The 22756-nt window shown below is 37.3% G+C and overlaps 1 protein-coding gene across 9 annotated transcripts in view; it reads left to right on the top strand.

Moving 5' to 3' along the window:
• The window catches only part of dab2ipa (DAB2 interacting protein a), a 107528-nt gene that overhangs the window by 68893 nt on the left and 15879 nt on the right, over positions 1–22756 (top strand). For 3 of the 9 annotated variants that reach the window (XM_039664647.2, XM_039664673.2, XM_039664664.2), the window contains 3 exons: positions 8924–9080; positions 13116–13214; positions 13442–13996. In XM_039664647.2, coding sequence (XP_039520581.2) covers positions 8924–9080; positions 13116–13214; positions 13442–13996 — 811 coding nt within the window. Of the gene's footprint in view, positions 1–21; positions 358–476; positions 756–4704; positions 4803–8923; positions 9081–13115; positions 13215–13441; positions 13997–22756 lie in introns of those variants that run through there. The other 6 variants (XM_089119805.1, XM_089119803.1, XM_089119804.1 and 3 more) reach the window with 6 other exon arrangements.

Genomic DNA, 22756 nt, shown 5'->3' on the forward strand with positions numbered 1-22756 from the left:
GGCAGGGCCAGCTCACACTGTTCAGCCTGCTTCCGTTGCACACAGCAGCAGTCCAGCCGACACAACGAGAGAGGGATCGGCACAGCCCTCAGTCTGTCAAAGGATCTGTGGCCCACTTTAAAAATGAGTGGGGGGTTTACAGCAGCTCCTCTATGAGAGTGTGACAGTTAAATCAAGGAGGCCAAAGCGAGAGCAGAGAGGCGGGGTTGTGAGATTGTGTGTGTGTGAGCCGGCTGTGTGTGTCCGCTGTTCCCAGTGGCTCCGAGCCGCAGCAGAGGTAGCAAAATGGAGCTGTGAGCAGCCTTCCTCATCCTTGTCTTCGTCGCCAGGGGACCGGGGATCTTGACGGCATGTCCGGTGAGTAGTCCATGCTAGAGTCCCTGTGGTTCTGACAGGCACGCTGTAGATCCAGATCTTGGTGGATGGGAGTGTGTTTCGGGAGCGCTGCATTATGCTTGAATGGCATCTCATTACAGAGCTTCCATGCTGAAAGAATGAAAGAGGGCGAGAGAGAGAGAGGCGAGGGACGAGTCACAGAGCTCCCTCAGCCTTTGTCGGCATTATCAGGGCTGTAATCGATGGTAAACAGCGCACTGCTGCGGTCAGCTGGGATTGTGGCCGGGAACTGAGGTGTTCGGTCCCTATGAACGGATCTCTCGTTCTGTCCTTTGTGTGGGAGCAGATGTTGAAAAACACATGCTGGGTGAGGAATACACGCCATACCCTGCGGTCAGGTGGCTGTAGAGGTGCTTTTGGTAACGTTTTCTTATTTATTTATTTATTTTTTTTCATTTAATGGCACTGTCAGGTTGTGTATTGATATAATGAGGTCCGTCATTCCACCCTGTTACTGGGTGGCGACACGTGCTGTTTGACATCCCATCATTCTCTATGTTGGATGGGGCAAATCTGATGATGTATGTATGTCGAGATGCTGTGGCAGAATATAGATATTTGCAGTTTATACTTTCATCTGTATATTTGATTTAGTGTTGGTGTGTATTTACGAGAGCGTAGTAGTATTTATTATACATAATGAGAGTATTGTTTTATATTACTACAGTGATTAATCCTAACGTTTATTGGCAAACAAATGAATTAATTCAGTTTATGAACATGTTGCCTATACACATACTGCTGGACACATCATACGTCATCATTTTTCTCATTAGATATGTAAAATATTTAAAAATAAATAAAAAGAATAAATCTTTAAATCCTCATTTGCCTGGTTTATGCTACTCTGAGCAATTTGAGCTTTATATTTTGAGCACTTCTTATGTTGTTCACGATGACTTGATGTCGTTTTGGATAAAAGTGTCTGCTAAGTGACTAAATGTAAATGACTGTATATTTATACTTAGGAATTTGGCATAAAACATTCTGTCTCATTTATTTCATGAAACTGTATTAGATGTGTTTGTGATCGCAAATTAACTTAAAGTTGTTTGAAAAGTTAAAAGGCATTGCAACCGTATTTATGGTGTAAGGATTGTATATGTATCACAACCTGGAATACTTGATTCTGATTGGTCAATTGCAGAATTTGACTGCATTCTGAAGGCAAATCCTTTTGTGACCACTAAACTGTATAACATCTTGTATAGCTCTTTTTTAGTAAAAGAATGAAAAATGATAACAATGACAAAAAACAGTATTTTTTTTCTCATTAAGTAGTTTATTTATTAAACTTTTGCAAATAATGTAATTTGATATAGATTATTTTACCCATGCAGAATCGCCATTTACTGTACCACCACAGTTGTTGCATGATGCATTTCCTGCTCTAAACCACAAAGGCACTATAAATGTAAATTGTGTGCATTAATATACATGTAGAATGTGAGCTCACAAATTTGTATTTGTCTGCATTTTATAATGGCTCATCCAAATAAGAGTCTAAACTATAAATACATTTTACGATTTCCTGTACGATATCCCGTAATCAAATGTACAACATTTTTTAAGTTACACTTTTGGTGTGTACCCAGATTATTCACTTTAAAAACGTGTTATTCACATTGATTCACATCAGGAAGTGTGAATGTGCAATGCTGAGGACAACATACATATTCATGTTCTATTCTCTCCTTTGTAGATATCTGTTAATGGCTTCGTTTGGAGCTAGGTTTGGCACTTTGCATGAAATCAAAGCCATTATCAGAAGTTGTGTAAAGGATTTTTAAGGACCCTCAAAATTCATGACTATTTCAAAAACCTTGTCACATAGCAGATTAATTCTCAACAAGGTTAGTGCAGAAATACCATTCCTTTTTAATTGCCTCCCTCTACACAACCATTTTAGAGCTTCAGTAATTTCTGCTTGATCAAAAACCTTGCTGGTTGGGTTGGTAAAATTGGATAGAAATGTAGTAGCGTAAATGTCAAGCAGTGACAGGCAGTGTTACTCTAAAAAAGCTATTAATTACTAGTTAATAACTACATCTTCAATGATGTAATAATTAGATTACTGTAATAATTACTCTCTCCAAAAAAGTATTGCATTACTTATTACCCATTACTAATTATTTATAAATACCATATCAACCTCGTCCAGCTAAACCATAAAAGGATATACATGATACGGCTCTTTTATAATTTTCAAATAAATCATATAAAATGCAAACATTATTCTTGAACTGACCAAAGACAATTACAAAAACATACATTTTATGTATGTTAGTCTATAAGTATTTAGTACGGTTACATCAAAAATTAAATTTAAAACTGATCCATTACTCTACTTTTACAAGAGAAAAATAAATTACTGTAATTAAATAGTAATGCATTACAGTCAACACTGGTGACATGTGACAGCGGTGTGATATGATATATTTTATCCCAAACTATTTAAGTTGGTGTAATTATTTTATATTTGTATACATGCATTTTTATGGGCTAAATTATTGGTGTTGACTTGTTATTTGGCATCAGGGATGATGGCGAAAAATATAAAGTTCTAAATATAAATGAATAGCAGAGTCTACACCACAACTATAACAAAAATACTATTGAGAAACTATATGTTTTAAAATAAACGTCCAGGACACTTGTTTTGTTTATCTCCAACTTTCTCCCATAAAAACCTAAAACATTCCATGCCCCAAAATTCACCCGAATAAGCTTCTTTGAAAAGAGGCTTTGTGGGTTTTAGGAGTGACCCCATCGATAGTGTTGAGATTTATGCAACTCTTCGCCTGTGAACACAAACACAGCTGTTGAAATGCAGTAATAAGATATGTACCAGGGTATTATGGGATGCTGAATAATTACTTTAATCATTGAGCTCCCAAATGTTTTTCTGATTATAAAATGAGTGGTTTAGTAGGATTTTTTTGTTGTTGTTAGCATGAGCTGACTGATCTAGTTCACACTAAGGCTCAATCCCAATTCACCCAGTGTAACCTTGGCCCTACCCCTCTGTTTTTGTGCGTTCCCGTCTAGGGGTTGGGAGTCCCGATTCTTGTTGAGATCGAGGGGGTAGGGCAAAGGGCAAAGGCAGAGGCACACTCCAAACGGAGGGCTACGAGATCATAAATCACCGGCGAGATCACTTCGCAAGCGGTTAAACGTTTAAAATTATTGGCAGATGACACCACCATGCACTTTAGTTACTTTTATAATAATAGTCATTTAAATTAAGAAATTGTATAATAAATTACCTTTCCGAATCAGAAAGGATATACATTTCGAGGAAGGAATGTTATAATCATCAAGGCCTTTCAGGCAAGTCGTGCCACTTGGCCGCCATCTTGGCAAATAAGGGTATTGTAAACATCAAATGATACACACATTTATTTGAAATGGAAATATTTTTAATATTATAAATGTCTTTCCCAATTTTAAGCATCTTTACTGAATAAAGGTATTCATTTCTTTCAAAGTATAAACCTTATTGACCCTAAACGTTTGAAAAGTAGTGCATTTTGTGTGGGGGTATAAATGATATTGTAAGTATGGAAAGTTTCCGTTAAACAGCACTGTATGCCAGGTTCACTGAGCCATTGTCCTTCTCCTAAAAAATCTTGCTTGTATTGCTGGTTTCCTTGGCAGTCATTTCCTATTTGGAGCAGAGATCTCGAGGGAGGACTGCTTCCTGTTGGGGAGTGTGGGAACCTTTGGAGGCGGAGTACACGGTACACAGTCAACCACAGATATAGGACACAATCTTAGACCAGACGGCAGGCTGCACTCCACAACATGAATTTAATTACGGCATGCGAGGTCTGCGGAGTCCACAATCTGCTGCTGTCTATCCTTCTTTCCTTCCTTTATTAGCTCATGAAGACATACTTAAAAAGAAACCTTTTTGGAAGTGCTTTTTTAATAATTGGCTGTTTTGTGTCATCATTATTATGAGGATTTTTAGTGCAGTTAGACAGTGGAGACTTTGAATTGCTGATTGCTTATAACCTTTAATAATGTAATTCATAAGATTAAGATGATTCTTTATATATTTTTAAAGCTTATTATTTCAAACTCAACAAGAACTGCAACAACGATCCATAAATCCCTGCTCTGAAAGCGAGAGCAATATTTGTTTTTAAATAGAGCTCCTTGAAAATGGATTTGGGTGTGTTCAAGATGCAACAGATTGTTCCCCAGGGTGCTCGGAGACCAAGGCACTCCCTCTCTCTGAATGTTTTAGGCAGAAGGCTGTACAGTGAACACGTTTTCTAAGCCTTGGCGTCTGATATCTTGCAGAAAAATCAAGGATAATCACTGCATTGGCTCGCTTCTCTTGCAGCCTCTGGACTTGTTTTGTTTTGCTCTGGGACCATGCTGAATCAGAATAGTAAAAAGTAAGTTTGAGAAATGTTTCTTCTTCCTGTTTCTATAATCTTGATGGCTGCGGTTCTAGTGAAAATGATTGTTATTAACACTGGGTTTGCTGGGAATAACCGATTAGCTGGAATGTTGGACTGTAATCTGCAATTTAGAGTTTGTTGTTTCATTTTCATGCCCTGCCAAATTGTTTTCTTTATATTGTAAAGGGCATTTTGTTAAAAAAAAAAAAAAAAAAATTGTGGTTATTTTGTTTTTTGATCATGATGTAGATATAAAGCAATACAGTATCAGTTCCAAAAATAAATTCCATATTCAGTGTGGTCTAAATATGAGGTTCTACTGTATATATGTGTGTTTGTGTGGTTTAGGTATTTCCTACTTTGTGGGGCATTTTTTTGGTCTCCATGAGGAAAACATCCCATTGATGTTTTTTTGAAAATGTAAAAATGCAGAATGTTTTCTGTGAGGGTTGTGTGTAGGGTTAGGCTTAGTTATTTCCTGGTTTAAATCCAAGATTTTCATTGTGCAAACAGTAATAAGTACGTACAAAAAACCCAAGAAGAGATTTTCTGTCATTGTACACTTGTTCTTTCTTTGCAGGTTAAGCTGATAAGAATACAAAGATATTTTTTTTGTTATAATGAAGCAATTTCTTATTTCAAACTTGACCTGTGTGAATCACTGAGTCATCACTAGCTCTCTCTGATTAGAAGAGCCCATGCATGGTCAAATAGAACAAGTTTGTACCCATGCAGCTGTCTACTTGACCTTTCCATTATTTAATGGTGTGATTGTCTACTAATAGGTGATTTTCAGTGATTAATGTTCCGGAAAGAAAATTTTGATAACAATTCTACTTTCTTGTTTGGAGCTGCCTGTGGCTTAGCAGTTTACGCAAGTGCATTCATTGGAGTGTGCTGGTCATATAGACCATTTCACAAGATGTAAACAACACTGGTCCAGAAACACTTCCTGTTTCAGTTTGTAACTGTTTTCTTTATTTCACATGTAAAGAAAACATCTTAAAGATGTTTGTTTAACTTTTTGATTCAGTTTTAGATGTTCTGTTGGTTGTATTTTATCCCTGCTTTTATGTAGTGTTAAAAAACTGAAACAGGAAGTGCTTCTGGACCAGTTTTGTTTACATCTTGTGAAATGGTCTATAGATGTTGAAAGTTTGAGGCTTGCTACATTTAGTAATCTGTCCGTGACCGTCCATTAATTCCTGTGCTATAGTCGCTTTAAATATATATAAAATAAGTTTTAAATTTGTATAATAGACACTTACCTAAAGGATTATTAGGAACACACACAAATACTGTGTTTGACCCCCTTTCGGCTTCAGAATTGCCTTAATTCTACGTCACACATAAACAATGTGTTGAAAGCATTCTTTAGAAATGTTGGCCCATATTAATAGGAGAGCATCATGTAGTTGATGGAGATTTGTGGGACCCGAAGCTCCCGTTCCACCACATCCCAAAGATGCTCCATTGAAATCTGGTGACTGTGGGGGCCATTTTAGTACAGTGAACTCATTGTCATGTTCAAGAAACCAATTTAAATGATTCTAGCTTTGTGACATGGTGCATTATCCTGCTGGAAGTAGCCATCAGAGGATGGGCACATGGTGGCCATAAAGGGATGGACATGGTCAGAAACAGAGCTCAGGTAGGCCGTGGCATTTAAACAATGCCCAATTGGCACTAAGGGGCTTAAAGTGTGCCAAGAAAACATCCCCCACACCATTACACCACCACCACCAGCCTGCACAGTGGTAACAAGGCATGATGGATCCATGTTCTCATTCTGTTTACACCAAATTCTGACTCTACCATCTGAATGTCTCAACAGAAATCGAGACTCATCAGACCAGGCAACATTTATCCAGTCTTCAACTGTCCAATTTTGGGGAGCTCTTTCAAATTGAATCCTCTTTTCCCTATTTGTAGTGGGGATGAGTGGTACCCGGTGGGGTCTTCTGCTGTTGTAGCCCATCCACCTCAAGGTTGTGCGTGTTGTGGCTTCACAAATGCTTTGCTGCATACCTCGGTTGTAACGAGCGGTTATTTCACTCAAAGTTGCTCTTCTATCAGCTTGAATCAGTCGGCCCATTCTCCTCTGACCTCTCGCATAAACGAGGCATTTTCACCCACAGGACTGCCGCATACTGGATGTTTTTCCCTTTTCACACCATTCTTTGTAAACCCTAGAAATGGTTGTGTGTGAAAATCCCAGTAACTGAGCAGATTGTGAAATACTCAGACCGGCCCGTCTGGCACCAACAATCTTGCCACGCTCAAAATTGCTTAAATCACCTTTCTTTTCTCATTCTGACATTCAGTTTGGAGTTCAGGAGATTGTCTTGACCAGGACCACACCCCTAAATGCATTGAAGCAACTGCCATGTAATTGTTTAATTGCATTAATGAGAAATTAAACAGGTGTTCCTAATAATCCTAGGTGAGTGTATGTGTAAATGATAGGGTCTATAGAAAGAAACACATATTTTCCAGCATTGTTGCACTTATCGGTCATTCTGTCAATGCATAAAGTAGGTTTCCTTGTCATTTTCAGTTTAGTCGATGTTTGTAGCAAACATATGTTTGCCTCGGGTCATTTGTGGATTTGCTGACACCACCGGCAGAGTCGCTAGAGGGACGTTACATGAGTTTTAATATCAGCCTACAGTCCGCAGTGTGTCATTCATCAAACCTTTGAAAGCACATAGGACCAGAGAAGCACTTGCTTGACTTGTATATTACATGTCAGGAAATTAGCAGAGGAACAGGAAGATAATCTGGTCATCCTTCTGTGAAATTTGACTGAGATGAGTATTTTTATACAGTCCTTGACTGCTCTGTACATTCTTCAGAAAAAAATATATCTTATTTCTTGTTATTGTAGACCCTATTCTGACTGTCAGGGACCATGATGGCAAAATGGGCCTTTTTTGAGAAAAACTCCAAGGGAGTTTTTACAATTTCATCTGCCATCTTTGTTTTCTGTTAGCAGCAGTGTCTCTGAGGCTGTGTAATTCCATCATCTGCTATCTCAACTCATTATCTAAGTACTTATTTGAGAGAGAAAAAAATCTATTCGGTTGCACATTTTCCTCCTTTCTGGGCTGCACTAAACTGTAATTGGCAGGATGAGCAGGCAGGACTGGCAGAAAAGCACATTTGACCAATTTTCAACCACTTCAATCTTAATAACTACTATTAATTTTGTATTAAATCATTTATACATGATATATAATTGTTAAGGAAGGCTGGAAGTGAAAAACGCCTCATATTCAGGTGTGCATAATTATTAAGCAGGTTTTCTTTCACAGGTAAAATGGGCCAAAAAAGAGATTTAACTCGCACCGAAAAGTCAAAAACTATTAAATGCTCATGAGAAGAAATGAATGCTTAACTAGATACTAATACTAGAAATGTAAAAATGAAGGTGTGACCAATGGACATAAAAACACATCCAAAAACAGGCCAAGAAGAAAAGAAAATTAGAAATGAAGGATTAGGTGTGAGTCTCTCACAGACAGCAGACTTCATTTGCTCTCTCTCCTAATCTCATTATTGTCTAAAAGAAATAATTAAGACATTTTCTTTCCTAAGGAAACATGAAGAAGACAAGTCACACTTCCAGTAAACACTTCCCTTTCACCTTTTAGTTTGTGTATGTGTGCTACTTCCTTTTTGATTTTTGTGCCAGTGTTAGTCAACTCATCATGCCCTCGGTGGTTTCGTTCAAACAGTCCGAGTGAAGGTCAACCACCTGGAGGGCAAACTTTGTTTTCCATTTCCTATGTGAGAGACACCTCACTTCCAATTAAGCGACACTACTTTTTGATGGCTCATTACAGCTTGATAAAAAATGGCTCATGGCCTCATCATTTCCCAGGCTGCCGCCCCTTGGATCTTCGTCAGAAACTGTATCCCATGACGAGGCCTGGAAGCACTGGCTTTTGTGTGCGATGCAGCAGAACCGCTGAGCAGAAATCAGCAGCTCCTGCTGTGCTCACTAGTTTCAGCTCACATTGCATCTCACTTCTAATGCCTGTTTGACTCTATTGAATGCATTGGAAGAAACCTAACCTTGATGCATGTGTTCTTCTCTTCCTGTTTCGCTCCAGTAGATCCCATCTGATGCCGAGGCTGAAGGAATCGCGGTCTCACGAGTCGTTGCTCAGCCCCAGCAGTGCAGTAGAAGCTTTAGATCTTAGTATGGAGGAGGAAGTGCTCATCAAACCTGTGCACAGCAGCATCCTGGGACAGGATTTCTGCTTTGAGGTGAGTCAGCTGACCTTACTGCCCTGTTGAACCCACAGCTCTGTATTAATTGCGAAAATGACTTTTAATGTCCGACAAGTCTCAAAATAGCACCCAGTAAAGGCCCATTAAAACTTCATCAAGGCCATTAGCTGAGATCAAATAGTTCGCTGAAAATAGCAGCGCTATCTAGCTCCTCCACAGTTAAATCATTGAGGGGCCACGGGTCAAGTTACTGGATGATTTTCACGTGTGCTACAGGGAAGCCTCACTTAAACCAGATGCTTATAATTACAAGGTCAAAGGGTGCAGACAAAGAAAACCATGATCTGGTGTCTGCATGCAGAATAGTTACTCACCTCAAAATAAATGTGTGTTTATATATTTTTTTCTTTTTTTATGTAATATTTAAAATGTTGAAAATAAAAAAATAAAATGTACATTTTTATAATATTTTATAATATATTTTAGATTTGTAATAGTTACCCACCCTCGTGCACTTCCAACCCTGTATAGTTTTCTTCTGTGGAATACAAAAGGAGGGATTTTGAAAGAATCTTCATGCTTTTACGCAGTCTGTCATGCTTTAAAAAGCACACAAAAATACCTTTAAAGCTACTTTGTAACAGCTACTTTGAAAAACAAAACAACACTGTAAAAAATTTGGAGTAGGATTTACTTGAAAAAACCTTGCTAAACGATCTCACTCAGAAAATGCTAGTAAATTTACAAAGGTTTGCCAAGTAAAAACCTAAACATATTTATCAGTAGCTTTAATTAGAAATCTTTAAGTTAAATTTACTTGGAATGTGGAATTAAGTAAACTTTACAAAAAATAAGTAATTTTAACTCGGCTTGTAAAAGGTTGATTAATACCGATTTCCTTTGCCTTTGTATTACACTTCACTAAAACAATTATCTTGAATTTTATTAGTCATTAATAGTATGTTCTTTACTTAGATCATCTAAGTAATGTATATATACATCATGTCAGACGTTAAGCCTTATGTGAATGCAAACACCTCAATACTTGGTAGACAATACACAATGGTGGTAACATTTGATGGATCGTTTTTGTGTTTGAATGTGTCGTTTTAAGCAAAAAATTTACTCGAAATGTCACAAAATGGCAATTTACTAATACTGAAAACAAAAATCAATGATAAAACAGTATAAATACAGCTGGAAACCAGTGAAAAATGAACCTCATTAATTATTCAAGGTCCAGCGCGTGATGGGAACCCCAGTATCAGAAAAGTTGAGTAATTTTTACTTAATTTTATTGAGTTGATATTACACTTTCATTTATACTCGCTTGAAATAAGTACTGATATGGAATTTACTTAGTTTTTTAAATTCTTGCCTGAACTAATTTTTTCAAGTAAATTACATTGGGTTTTTTCACTAGTATTTACTTAACCAAAAAATCATTTTTTACAGTGAAGCTAATCATAATTTTAAGCAGTCATGCTACTGTTTTAGATTAAAAATAGCTAAATACTGTACCTTAAAATTGCTTAAGGAGCAATATGTTTTGCACTTTGCACATTTTTCGGAGCCAATGTAAATAAATGTAGATTTAAATTCAAAGAGACAACTTAGTCTCTGCATGACCTGGGGCCGTATTCACAAAAATGTTTATCTAACCACTAGGAGTACTCCTAAATCGCACTAAAATATTTTAGCTAGGAGTTTTCTCTTAAAAGTTATTCACAACGCCTTTCAGACCTACGGAAAAATGGAAAAATGACAACTCCTAAACTAAGAGTGAGTCTTCGTTGCTATGGATGACGTCAGTTTTCATGCACGAGCTTCCTCGCAATGATCACGGTGATTGGTTGTTAGATGACAGGGCCATCATGCGGAACATAACACAGCAACAAATCATGGAATTACGACATCTAAATATGTTCTACACAAAATAATAATAATTAAAAAAAAAGTAATGTCATCGAAATGCATAGGCTACATAATGACATGTTTGTGCAGACCACAGTAAAGTGTAATTCTAAAAAGGCAGAGAGAGAAAAGTCATGAATGAAATTATTCAAGGTAGCCTAAGGGCCTGCAGCGTTCACTTATCGCGTGTTTTGCACGCTCAAGTTCGTTATTTTAAATGTAGGCGCGGGATATGTGCGCCCGTTTTTTCCAAGCGCGTCCGTATGGAGCGCACCGTAGGTAACGTAACAAGAACCAACCGGAGCGCAACCGCCGGGAGAATGCGGCGCTATATGTGAATGGTGCCTAAAACCCTAATGAAAACCTTCACTTGCATAACAATGAAAAACGACACTTGCATTAACACTTGCTTGGTTAATTGACATTCTTTCAGCCTAACTAGACTATTTAAAGCAAGGACATGTTGCTCCTATTGAAGTAATGTAAGAGTTGAATGACGGTGGATTATGAACTTGCCAAAATGGAAAAGAAAGCCCAACTGGACGCAGGATCAGTTACTGCTGCTGGCCCAGTTGGTGCTAAAAAATGTAAAAAAAACTTTATACTTCTAATTATTGGTTATTTTTCAGCACTGTATTTGATTTCTTAGCCAATTAAAAACAAGTCAGTTTGACAAAAGACCAAAAAAACAACTGGTATTACACTTGACATTTCTGTACCCCTCACTTTTGTGGATTTTTTCACATCCCTGGTGACAGTAAACTTGAACCAGGCATCTGCATGCACATCTTAAGATCAGAAGGGCATTCCTGTCTCTTTGCATCCCCTGCCCGATAGGGTTCGAAAGAGCCTGCCCCATCTGTCTGAACATCTCCTCTCATTCTCTCTCTGAGTTTCGAGAGGCCAGTTCACATGGAGCTGATGAGTGTTACACTGCACCAGACGCCAGCTGGAAAGAGTGAGACAGTTAGTAGGAGTTTTGCAGGGGCCAGCCAGAGGTCCATTATGGACGTTGCTGTTTTCTCTGTTTATTCAGTCATTCAAACTACAATTATAACTGTCAAAATTATAAATTGAATTGGACTACAATTCAATACATCACAAAACGTCTTAAATGCTAGTATTTTTCTACTAGACATAACATTTTAAAGCAAAACGTTAATTAGGTACTATGGGAATGAAGGCTAATTCATTAAGAATTATTTCGATTTTTAGAATACTTTCCTAAAATCTGTTGTGCATTGTCTCAAAGAGGTAAAAAAAAGTCTTAAAAAGTCTTACGTTTGATTTAAAATGAAATGTGCAGCAAACCTGTTTACATAAAAGCTGATTTTAGCAGTTACTTTATTTAAATATTTCAATTACTTAATTTTTTATTTACATTTATTTTTGTAGGTTTGCAATTACTTATTTAAAAATGTAATATAGATACATCTTAATTTTGCCCATATTATTTTAATAATAAATTGTATTACATTTTGCTAAAATAATTCTTTCAAATATAATTCATATTACTTTATTTCACAATTGATTCATTTTTTTATTATTATATTCAACAATTACCTCTTCTTTCTAGTATAATTTAAATGAATATATTACTAAAATATTACTTAATGTTTACCTTTTTTAATATAAATTAATTTTATTTACTTTTTTGTAACTACTTATTTTAAACATTTTATCAAATAAAATGTAAATGCATATTTAAATAGGAGTCAGACGCAGATAGCACCTGGTTAAACTGGACGAGTTTTCAATGATCATAGCAATTTTTGGCTGCAATACAACATGCTGTTTAGTGAATTCAAATATACTTTTGTAGTCACCTGGATGGTGCGACTGTAAACAGATGGTCTTTTCAGATTGAATTTTGGATATAAAAAGAATATTTGCTTTTGTATCACTTTTCTCTGATATCACATGTGATCCTGATTATACATTTTGATTGAAGTGCATTCTGAGTCTGATTAGGGTATTTGATAGTTTTATTCTTTCCCCAGATGTAATTGTTCTCCACCCCTGGGAAACGCTTCATTGATCGAGTGCTGTAGATTTCTCTGCTCATGTCCACCGTCTTCCTGATCTGCATTACATTCCTTTCTAGCTCACTTTGTGCACTCATCTGCAAATTGTAACAATTGTAATCTGTAATTGCAGGTAACTACTTCAACAGGAAGCAAATGCTTCTCATGTCGATCGGCTGCCGAGAGAGACAAATGGATGGAGAATTTGAGACGTGCTGTGCATCCCAACAAGGTAAACTGGATGATTCATCCGAATCCTGTGTAATTCTAGACGAGATGAGGTTTAAGCCAGTCAGCATGTTACTTTTTTCATATATCCTGTCTCGCATATTGACTGTTTCTGATCGACTTCTCTGCATTAACCCGGCTTAACTTTTTAAAGTACACGCGGGGGTTATCTTTCTTCAGCTTGCTGAGGTCGATGTAACAGGCAGTGTTTTCTTTTTTCATATTCCACAGGATAACACCCGTCGGGTGGAAAACATGCTGAAATGTTGGATTATCGAAGCCAAGGACTTGCCGGCAAAGAAAAAATACTTCTGCGAACTTTGTCTGGATGACACATTATATGCACGGACTACCTGCAAACTCAAAACGGACAATGTTTTCTGGGGCGAACACTTTGAGTTCAACAACCTGCCCTCAGTCAAGAGTATCACCGTGCATCTTTACAAGGAAACGGACAAAAAGAAAAAGAAGGACAAAAATAATTACGTGGGCCTGGTCAATATCCCCATGGCGGCGGTCACCGGGCGACAGTTTGTGGAGAAATGGTATTCCGTGAGCACGCCGAATCCCAACAAAGGAAAGAGTCCGGGACCTATGGTCCGAATGAAATCCCGATATCAGAGCATGAGCATCCTTCCCATGGAGCTGTACAAGGAGTTTGCAGAGTATATTACTAACAATTATATGTTGATGTGCTCAGTGCTGGAGCCAGCTTTAAGTGTGAAGAACAAAGAAGAGATGGCTTGTGCACTCGTCCATATCTTACAAAGCACAGGCAAGGCCAAGGTAAGACAATTGCGTTGTATGCTTCTATGTTTCTTTAAAGTCAACTTGAAATCAAAATTAACCCCCATTTACTTTATGAATGCACATTCCTGCTCTTATTGGTGCACATTATTTCAAAGAAAACTGATTCTGTCAAGACTACTATCATCATAGAGGATTGACAATTCATACAGTTTGAATTTGTTTGGTTCAAGGCTGCACAATATATAGAAATGTATCGAAATATCGCAAATGTAAATCGATATGCATATCGCAACAGCTTGCAATAACTGGGGTTATGAAAAAAAAAGAAAGGGAAAATCACTCACTTAGCTAAATAACTTTTTGTAGCTTTACTGAATCAGTATATTTAATTCATATAGTAAAAACTAAGTGTTTTATTTTTACGTTTGATTATTCAGTTTCTGTTGTTAAATAAACCTAATGTAGGCCTTCCTGAAACCCTAAACCCTGTAGTTTACACTGATTTACACTACACTAAAACACTGCTGTTCACTTTCAGAAGTTGTATTGATGTTTACTTGACAAAAACAGACTGTGAAACACGTATGTAGGTTATGTAATTTTATGTAAGTTTAATTTACACACTTTATATGTAGCCCTCAAACCGTATTCACTTTATAGCCCTTAATCCTGTAATTGTGGACAAATGTGGGCACAGAGGACTCAGGTGTGATCCTAATTTTGATTTATCATAAATGTTATATCACTGTCTTCGATAAAGTTTTGTCTATCGATTTATGGTGTTTTTTTTTTTTTGGGGGGGGGGGGGTATTTTTGAATTTATTTACGTCAAAAAGTGCCATATTTTCTATGTAAATTATGCTTATTTTTATGTTTTATTTTAACTACACTTAAAATATCATTCCAATAAGTTCTTAGAGCTAAAACCTAAAGATGAAGTGACTTTGCTGTAACCTGGTGTCTTATTTTGGCTTATTTTAGAATGCTCTAAATTACAGTTTTTCCGATTCATTTCTATGGGTGCCCATTTTTGACCCAAATACAAGATTAAGAAGTTTTTTTCACCCACTTAACATTGTAGAAAGTCAAAAAGTAGAAAAGTAGCCAAGTCTTGTACCACTCAGATCAAGGGAAGTATTTTAAAAAAAATAAATCAAAACTATTTTATGTTTTGCAGATATCATTAATATTCAATCATTTAATATTGAGAAAAATTAGTCTGGCTTGAAGAGCAATATCAAATATGAGCGGAGGAGCTGGGGATGGAGTAGGGAAATTAGCTCCTGAGCAACGTGATAAAGCTGCGGATAATACTGAATGGGCTTTAGCCTATATATAGGGATGCTGTGATAGGTGTCGTATTCACCTATACAGTTGGTAGACGTGGATCTGCTGAGAGTCATCTGATGCAAGCTTGACTGACGTGACCTGCCAGAACTAACGCTACACGCTTTCATGTTGACTTCAAACGTAAACGTGTTGATTGACTGTATTCTAGGAAGATTATTTAATTATAGTCTCACACGGATGCAGTTTGCTGGCAAGGGCGACATCGAGATCAAGCGCTATATTGAGTTCAATAGTTGTATGTTATTTTGGATGTTGTCTTAGATGTGTCTTGAAAGAATTATTATTATTTTTCTTAAACTGAGTCATTTGAACAGCTGTGAGTGTTACTAAAATAAAACAGCACTGAACGTTCTAGCCCTTACTCTCTAAACGCCTCCAAATGTCCAACTGCGAAAAGCGTCATTGACGGAGAAGAATAATAGAGACGTGGCCCGTTTTCCTTCATTTAATCACAGGAGTGCTGAGCGCTATGATTGCCCTCATTAACTTGAGCACGAACAGCTCTGATACTCGCCATAAATCAGCTGACATCGCACACAAAAGCCCACCATCTGACGCTTTGTCGCTCATCTGTCATTATTGATCTGTGAGAAAAGAGTTGTTTTGTGATTGCTTTTTTGCTGCAGAATTCTGACGCCAATCCGAGGCATTGTTGCATCATAATGGACCCCGCACAACAATGTGCCGTCCAGTTCTCTAGAATATGCGATCGCATTATTGTTGAGCGCACCCTAGGCTTATTTGGGATTTGAGTCTGTGCAATGTAATAATACAACCCCTAAGCACAATGTGTCCTGTGTTTAGATGTGCTGGATGAGAAGTTGGTGTTTACAGTATGTTCCAGGTTGTGTTGAATGAAAAATTGATTCTGTCCTTTTCAGCAGGCCTAATCTATTACTTATTCAACATATTTTCATCAAAACGCACAATTCAACCTCTTTAGTGCCAGTTTTTGCAGAAAACGTATTATGTAATTTTTCTGGACTGGTCTGTCATTACAGCAGATTTTAAAGTCAATAAGGCCTCAGTCTTTCATTATGAAGCTGTTGATTGGTCAGGGACTGCATTGTCTCTCATTATACAAGGCCAGAGCTGGTCAGTCAGTGCATTGTCTTTTAGTAGCTGAAGCCTGCTTACTGTAAATGAAGTGCATTGATTTACTTCCTAGATTCCACAGCTTCCTGTCTTTGTCTGCAGGTCTGCATGAATTCAATGATGAATACTAATTAGCTTGATTATGTACTGATAGCAGATGATTGAAATAATATCTAGCTGTATGGGGCATCTCTTTGTAAAATTGAATAGTAGAATAATGAGCTCTTCATGTGTAGTGACATAATAAGATATTTACCTTTATTGATCTAATAAGCAGTTAGTAGTTTTGAAAAGCCAATGCATTTCAGTTTTACTTTGTTAATGTATCAAACATATTTTGATGCTCTTAACTCCATCTCTAAATGGTAAATATTTAAATGTCCATATGAAGAGTTCAGATGCAAAAGCCTCTAAGTGCCATTTGAAGTTTTCTTCTAGAATGATCATTTTTATCAAGCTTGTATATTTAAGTTCAGTAATTTCACGTAAATTCCAATGAGGATTACCTATTAATTGTCATTTAAGTGAAATTACTGAACTTGAATATATAAGCTTGATAAAAATGATCATTTTAGAAGAAAATTTCCAATGGCACTTAGAGGCTTTTGCATCTGAACTCTTCATATACAGTATGTATTTAGTATAAAATGCATACAAAACGGTGTAACAGTGTTAAGGGTTAAACAGTGTTAAAACTGTGATGGGGGAGATTCACGATTCTAACCCCAGATAAAGAGCCAATGTGTCCGCTCAGGGTTTGTCCCAAGGGAAATTCCAAGTGTCAGGCCTCATGCTAATCAGCTTTTATTAATTCAGCCTTTGGTTTAAGGGCCAAACAGGTTCATGTGATCACGCACAGTGAAGAATTGAGCTGTAATGTGCAAGTCTGAAAGATTATTTATCAGCAGGGCTGGGCACTAGGGAGGCGGGGCTTGTGGGACAGGGGTCATTACTGGATCACCTCTGAGAGTGAAGAGCACACACTGCCATTTTAACAAGTCACTGCTTACATATTCATGCCTGCCTCAAACCGCTGTAAGCGTGAAGAATGCTAACAATCCTTCCTCAGCAGGAAATGTGTAAAACATGGATCATATACATACATAAGTATGGCCTATTTGAATGCACAGATGCCACAGATTTCAGTTTTATTGGTTGTGTATAATGAAAACATAACAATAAACATGCACAAAAACAAATTGGTTGATTCAGTTTACCCAAAAACGAACATTCTGTCAGTTTTTACTCACGCTCATGTTGTTCCAACCCTGTAAGACCTTCGTTCATCTTCGGAACATGAATTAAGATATTTTTGATGAAATCACTCCTCCATAGGCTTCTAAGGGATTGAAACTTGCCGGCCCCGAAAAGTTATTAAAGACATCGTTAAAATAGTCCAAGTGACTACAGTGGCTCAATCTTACGTTTATCAAGCGACAAGAATACTTTTTGAGCGCCAAAATAACGACTTTATTTCAACTATTCACTTCCATCTCTATGCGCCTCTAGTCAGTTAACGTAGTGTACGTCACACGTAGGCTCACTATTGGCCGACGCTGGTCATGTGTGTGCGTGTGACGTACAATAACAGAAGCTTACGCAATTAAACTAGTAACCTGACTCGAGGCAGAGAGAGAAGTAAATGAATAGTTGAAATAAAGTCGTTATTTTTGTTGTTTTTTGCACACAAAAAGTGTTCTCGTTGTTTGATAAAGTTAAGATTGAGCCACTGAAGTCACTTGGACTATTTTAACGATGTCTTTAATAACTTTTCGAGGACGGCAAGTTTCAATTCCTCAAGAAGCCTATGGACTAGTATGGAGGAGTGATCCAGCTCTCAGATTTCATCAAAAATATCTTAATTTGTGTTCCGAAGATGAACGAAGGTCTTACGGGTTGGAACAACATGACAGTGAGTAAATACTGACAGAATTTTAATTTTTGGGTGAACTACATCATTTCATTTTACATCATTTCATTTTAGATGAACTTATTTTTATTTATTGTTTTGCTCTAGTTTAACACACACTGAGTATGTACCTGTCTGCTTTTAAAATGACAAAAAAATTTGCCAAATTATAGCATAATTACTTTTTAGTGGTTTTGTACAAATTGCCACGGTGATGCGGAGGTGTTTTAAGTGGTTGCCAGGGGTGTTGCTACGTAGTCGTTTCATTCCGAGTGAATTTTATTGTGTAGCTATGTTGTTGCTAGGGTGTTCAGGGTGGTTACTAAGTGTTTACTTAGTGTACCAAATTAAAAGACCCCACCCTCAAATGTCTGTGATATTCTGGTCCCTTAAATAAAGTCTGTTGCCCTGCGTCTCAATGCCCATACTATCCATTCTAAACAGTGTGTGGGGGTCTACGAATGAAAAATAGCCTCTTGGGCTAATTCTGGCACGTTTACACTTGTTTATTAATGTGCATTGACCCTGTAAATAAAAAAAAAATGAAATGATTAAAATAAGTGTGTCCCAAAGAATAGTATGTAGAAAAGAGTATGCCAGAAGTCCCCGAATGGTCTACTGTTTCCGGTGGATTTTCGAAGTGAATATTACCCACAACCCATTGCGCTTTTGAGGAGGAAATACACAAGAGTAAAAAGTGTAATAAAACGACAAAACATGGCGGATATGTGCAACCGTCGTTGAGAGGTTTAGATAATGGTTTGAGTGACTAATCAAAGTTAAACTTGATAGAAAAAATATTTATTTAATGTCGTCAGTGTTATATTTCAACTGTAATAACAATGTGGACTTTTATAAAGATTCGTTTGGCCATCAACCTTTTAAATGCATCATTATGCATGAATATGAGGAGAGTGACATGAAAGACCCGCGACTGCAGATACGGCATCCGACATGGTAGGAAATGAAATGTGGAGGATTTTGACTGTGACAAGATGATTGATAGGCCAGTTTACTGTGACAGAAGAATGCGACAGAGGAGACGCAATTGTATGTAGTATAAATGTCCCAAAGCTAGCTTGTCTACTCTACTGCTACACACTCAAAAGTGTGCACTTTTTCTTCACACAAAGAGTACATACTATAGTATAGTATAAGTAGGTGAATTGAGTTGCGGCATAGGCCTGTTTTTTTTTTTTTTGTTGTTGTTGTTGATTTGTTCACCAAACAAAAATTGCATGTTTCCTTAGATAGAAGAGCGAAACCACAATGGGTTATGTGGGTCTTTCTTCAAATCTCCCTCTTGCTCGTTCTCTCTCCGCCATCGTCATACGCCCCCTTATGTTGATTGGCTATCGCTTACCCCACCTTTAACTGGGCACCACTCATGCAACCTAATCAAACCAAGTGACAACAATACTACCTTGAGCATTTATAGCTGGATACTGTTTCAAATCCATTGTTTGCTTTTAAAAATATTTCACAAAACCCTATATTTTTTGCTGATTGTGGTGCTAAGCTATAGACAGGCATGATGGGATGTGACAGGCGAGCCGAGGAAGATGCACTGCACTCGATAGTGTCTGATTAGTAGTGATACTACGGATAAGTTTCATCAGTGAGCGGGCGTCTCTGTGTTAAGATCTCGTGTCCTAATTGAATACCGAGTGCTGTGACTGCTGCCAAAGACGCAGAGCTTTTCCAGAAACTGGGTCTCTCATTTAAACCTCTCAGTGTCAGAACCACAATGTAGCTCTGCCTGACTGGGAAGAGAACCGCTCAGATGTGCCCTTATCACCTGATCCCACCGCCGGTGATGGTTATAGAGAGCTTTGTGCGGCACAGTCTTGTTCTTGTTTATATAAGGTGTAATGTGTCAGCAACTGTTTCGATTGTTATGGACACCTGCTTAGGAGACAAAATCCTCCGAAATGTGTTTGTGGAGAGACGTACAATAATGACTCAGACACTATCTCTCAAAACACAGACATACATCTGCTGCAGATCATTGATCGCACGCCAGAGCTGAAATCAGCAGAAGTCACAGTCAGCTGTTAACACACACGTCCATGTCCTTTACGAAGATTCTGTTGACAGCAGTAGCACAGCACCACCCTCATGGATCCTTCGTCTCTTTTCATTGTCACCAGATTGTGTTTTTGATTGTGGTGGAATCTGGTAAAGAGCCAGACTGTGCTGGTCCACAAACCAACAACAATTTAGTACTACCTAATCATATGTAGCCCTCAAACCTATTCAATTTATAGCCCTTAATCGTGTAATTGTGGACAAATGTGGGCACAGAGGACTCAGGTGTGATCCTAATATTTTTTATGTTATATCACTGTCTTCGATAAAGTTTTGTCTATCCATTTATGGTGTTTGTTTTTTATTTTGGGGGTATTTTTTAATTTATTTACTTCAAAAAGTACCATATTTCCTATGTAAATTATGCTTATTTTTATGTTTTATTTTTATTCCAATAAGTTCTTAGAGCTAAATCTGGTGTCTTATTTTGGCTTATTTTAGAATGAGCTAAATTACAGTTTTTCCCATTCATTTCTATGGGTGCCCATTTTTGACCCTAATACAAGATTAAGTAGTTTTTTTTTCACCGATTTAACATTGTAGAATTGAGTCAAAAAAAATTCGTTTTCAGGAGGCAAACTTTGGAAAATTAGCCAAGTCTTGTACTGCTCAGATCAAGGGAAGTATTTTTTTTTAAATAAAGCAAAACTATTTTGCCCACATTTGTCCAGAATACAGTTTTATGGTTAATAATCATTCATTGGACATTTTTGGGGGACAAAAAAAGAGAACAAAAATTCCCTTTTCACCCCTTATATTATTCATGGTAATTAATGTTATAAATAGAACATTATAACTTTTCATTTTCAATTTTAATTTTAGCTTCTTCTTTTTTTTACATTTTCAGCATCATTCTAAAATTAATCAAATGCTTTTTAACTTTGTACGTTTGAATTGAATTTGAGTGCTGAAATTCAAAGGAATTGGAGATAAAATTAATTTTAAGTAAAAAAATAAATATAAACAGAGATACGCTCCTTATACTAATAGTGATATTAAATGCATTTTAAGGCATTTTAAAGGAGAATTAAAGGAGAAAGGAAATTAAGGATTTGTAGGATACTTGGGATGAAATAAATGTATTTTAAATACATTTTGGTATAGGTTTATTTCACTAGGGCTCATAACAGGGAACATTTGATAAGGATTGAAGGATTATAGTTTTTACAGACGGACAGATTTATGGATAAAGGTGATTATGATTGAATGCCATTACGTAACGATTTCTTAGGATTGCAATTCACTTCCTGTCATTACTGTAAATTCCAAACTATGTGCGTGTACAAAAGAAAAAGTGCACAGATGCCATTGTTATTCACTTAAGATCTTCCCTTCTGGCATAGCTCTAAAAACCTAATTTAGACTTGGCGAGAACAAAACAATTGACAAGTTTGACATCAATGACAATTACAGCAGAGGACTAATTAAAATTATTACAAAATATTGTATGGCTTTATAAGACCTGAAGTGTAGTGTGCAAGAGTCTTCTTAACGGTTTTAATGATGCTTTTTTGTCATTTTTGGGGCTCTGAGTTTCCTCTAAAAACAGCCGACAGAGTCTAAAAAACCTCTCACACATGAGTGCAAATCATTAGCATGTTTACTCGTAGGCTTGGGAGGCTGAAACTGATTAGAGAGGCAGTGAAGGCGGAGCTGAGACATGAGATACGCATCATGAGAGAGGAAAAACAGGAAGTTAGGGAAAGAATATTGCAATGAGACCCAGGGTAAATTTCATTGAACCATACAATGTCCATTATCCCACAATCGATACGCTATCACTGAGTATGAGTCATCTCCCCAGCTGGATATCCATAACCCTCTCAATTTGTTACACATTTGGACTGGACCTGCTGTGTCTGGACCTTCAGTCAATAAGTGGCACTCCTAGACTCCAAATAAAAAGCCCTTAGTCTGGCCTATTAGATGAGTTTGCTGTTTTCCAGGTCATCCAGTCAGACACCCGGTTCTGGATGGTTCAAAATCAAACTTGGGATTTTGATCAAAGATGGGGGGATAAGGGAGAAAAGCAAGCAACAGACCAGTAGCACAGCAGACACGAATACAACTTTTTGAGTTTCATTGCTTGTATAAAAAGTCTCTTATCAGTTTTATATACACAGACAACTAGAAGTAATGTTGATAAAGTATGAAATCTCTATCAAGCATCCTGACCAGCTTGATACAGCAACATTTGCTCAACCAGATGAGATTGGGTGGGACTGTTTGTCTGACCAGTGAGAGTCAGGGGGAGTGTCCAGGAAAACCCAAGGTTTCAGTCGGGGGTCCATTTCAAACCGTTTGACAACAAAAGCTGAACATAATAAAGACATTTGAATGTTTTGTCCCCTCAG

This window comes from Pimephales promelas, chromosome 14 (assembly GCF_988280905.1).
Source record: "Pimephales promelas chromosome 14, fPimPro1.hap1.1, whole genome shotgun sequence".
Taxonomy (NCBI): Eukaryota; Metazoa; Chordata; class Actinopteri; order Cypriniformes; family Leuciscidae; genus Pimephales; species Pimephales promelas.